The 2500-nt window shown below is 40.2% G+C and overlaps 2 protein-coding genes across 2 annotated transcripts in view; both read left to right on the top strand.

Moving 5' to 3' along the window:
* Positions 1-2500, top strand: part of LOC138024441 (V-type proton ATPase 21 kDa proteolipid subunit c''-like) — a 41576-nt gene that overhangs the window by 13294 nt on the left and 25782 nt on the right. Inside the window, exon 7 of the mRNA XM_068871647.1 lies at positions 136-214. Within this exon, the coding sequence (XP_068727748.1) occupies positions 136-214 (79 nt within the window). The remainder of the gene's footprint in view (positions 1-135; positions 215-2500) is intronic.
* LOC138024628 (uncharacterized) overlaps positions 1470-2500 on the top strand; it is a 3039-nt gene continuing 2008 nt past the window's right edge. Inside the window, exon 1 of the mRNA XM_068871848.1 lies at positions 1470-2500. This exon is cut by the window's right edge and continues 2008 nt beyond it. Coding sequence (XP_068727949.1) covers positions 1470-2500 — 1031 coding nt within the window.

The raw sequence follows: 2500 nt of genomic DNA, 5'->3' as shown, positions 1-2500 counted from the left end.
CCACTTTACGTACCTACATGTACTTTGCTTTGCTGATTATGGTTCGAGAGTTTCACACTCCTGTGAATGGAAAGCATATATGGAGTACTTTTTAAAATAGATGTAATCCAACAGCTTGTTTTTTTTTTTTGACAGGTTTTGCGTTGTTTGGTGCTGGTTTGACTGTCGGGTTTTCAAATCTCTTCTGTGGTATTTGTGTAGGGATAGTTGGGAGGTGAGAACTTTATGGTTCAATTTTATATTTCAGATTTTTTCAAAATAGTTCAATTTTGATTTTTCCTTTGTTTCAGATTACGATAATGGATATTGAACAAAGAAAAATCAAAATACAACTAGTTTGAAAAAATTAACTTGCAAAAAACTATGATCCACAATTTAACATAAACACGTCTGCAAAATTAATTCATTTTGACTGAATGTTAAAAAAAATGTAGTGGTGAAGGCTAGTGACGGAAAGGAATTAAAGATTAAACATTTTAGTGCAGAGCCTTGACACAACAGAAAAAATGCCATTTGATTTGCCAGGAAGAAAACAACTCTGCTGTGATAAGTGTACCTGGAAAGCTGAAACTGGGCTGGGAAAGGGGCAGTGACAGTAAGGAAGGGGGCGTTGATAAGTGTCTAATGTGTAGGGTGTGGGGTGAGTGAGGTTTTACAAGAACAATATTCCACCTATAATAGTTTTAACTGGTCATAGTTGGTATGTCCAGGATTTTGATAAGCATCACAGTGTTATCTTCATTCATTTTCCTTAGTTTAAAGCGACTAGAGTTCAAACATCATCATCAGCCATAATGAATGCAAAATAAAATTTTGTACAAGATAATCTTTTTATATATAACTGACCATCAATACAATGATTGTTTGTATATTAATGTTCGTAACAAGCAGATAAAATCAAGCTAACCAACAAGGTTATAGAAAACACAACGGACATAACGGTAATGCTAAACTGACATGATCAACTTGTTTATTGAGTTCGGGTTTCAACCGCTCAATATAGAAGCTCTCCTCCTTGATTTTCACCCATTGACACCTAAACCGGCCTCAACCGGCCGCGCGCGATGACCCCTGAAATACCTAAACCGGCCTCAACCGGCCGTACAAAATGGCGTCTTGATCAGAGTCGATCTTAGGCCTCTACCCAGTCTCCCTTAGGAAATCTCTATTTTTTTGTTGTTATGGAGATTTAGTAGGATAATTGACCAATCATTTGCCGTGTTGTGAGCATATTTTGACAGCTGATAAGAGACCTCACAAGGGCTGGCTTTTTGCCCTTTCGACCGCGCGATCAAATTACGCGGAGACAACAGCCGATGCGCCCAATTCTCGGTTTTCACGTGACGTCACAGTACTTTCCAAATATGGACGTTCGCCATATTTGTGCCCCTCGAAGTGTGAAATTATATGGAAATGTAAGCCTTTTCTGGGTAGTTCTCGCGTTTTTTGAGCTGTTTTGCGGATGTAGTATGGATTTATCCCCGAAAATTGAGGAAGAAGAAATAAAGAAGTTTAGCAGCAAGATTCCTGTGCTTTCAGAGTATGCCACGGCCTTGGAAAGCCATGTAAAGCTGCGATACCTAAAGAAAATTTCGGTTGTGGGTATTGACCCTTTCATTATCCCATATGAGGAGTTCAATCCGGAATGTTTGCCACCAATCGAACAGTCCGATTTATTTGGTTACCTAGTTCTTCAGACAAGCTACTACACGAACGACCAGTTCAAGAATTATAGGAGTCTAGAAGCTTATAATCAAGTTGTGTCAGGGTTTGTGGCTTCGGTAGGTGGAAAGATCATTTCCGGGAAGTACGTTGTTGCAGCTAAAGTGCGACATTCGCAGCGGATGAACGATCCACTCGTGAATGTATGGATTATAACTGAGAGTGAAGGTGCAATAATTTCTGCTCACTGTTCAGGTTGTAAAGCTGGGCTAGGCGAATCATGCTCGCATGTCGCCAGCGCCATGATGTACATCGAATGCTGGGCACGAATCAATGGAAAGATGGCATGCACAGAAGTGAAATGCTCATGGCTCCTGCCAACTTACGTGAATGAGGTAACCTATGAGAGAGTTAGGGATATTGACTTTACCTCTGCGAAAAAGCTCAAAGAAAACCTTGACATTAAAATTGACTCCCTCGATCAAAACAAAGCGGCTTCTCGCGAAAGTCAACCAAATTGTCACGCACAAACTGCTATTCCTTCGCAGCTGGCTTCAACAGAGGAAATGAACAAATTTCTGGCTGCACTTAATCTGTGTGAAATAAAACCTGTGGTGCTTAGTGTAATGGACCCATATGCTGAGCAGTTTGTTGTTAAAAGTCGGAATGTGCCAGTCCTATCAGATCTTTATGACCTGAACAATTTAGAACTTGATTATCCAGAATTGTTACAGAAGTGTGTAGGTGTCAAGATTATGTTGTCTGATGAGGACATTAAAGTAGTTGAACAGGACACAAGAGAACAAGCGAAGGGCCCAGGATTCTTTAGACATCGAGC

This window comes from Montipora capricornis, chromosome 11 (assembly GCF_036669925.1).
Source record: "Montipora capricornis isolate CH-2021 chromosome 11, ASM3666992v2, whole genome shotgun sequence".
In the NCBI taxonomy this organism is placed as follows: Eukaryota; Metazoa; Cnidaria; class Anthozoa; order Scleractinia; family Acroporidae; genus Montipora; species Montipora capricornis.
This window is presented reverse-complemented; position numbering and strand designations above follow the sequence as displayed.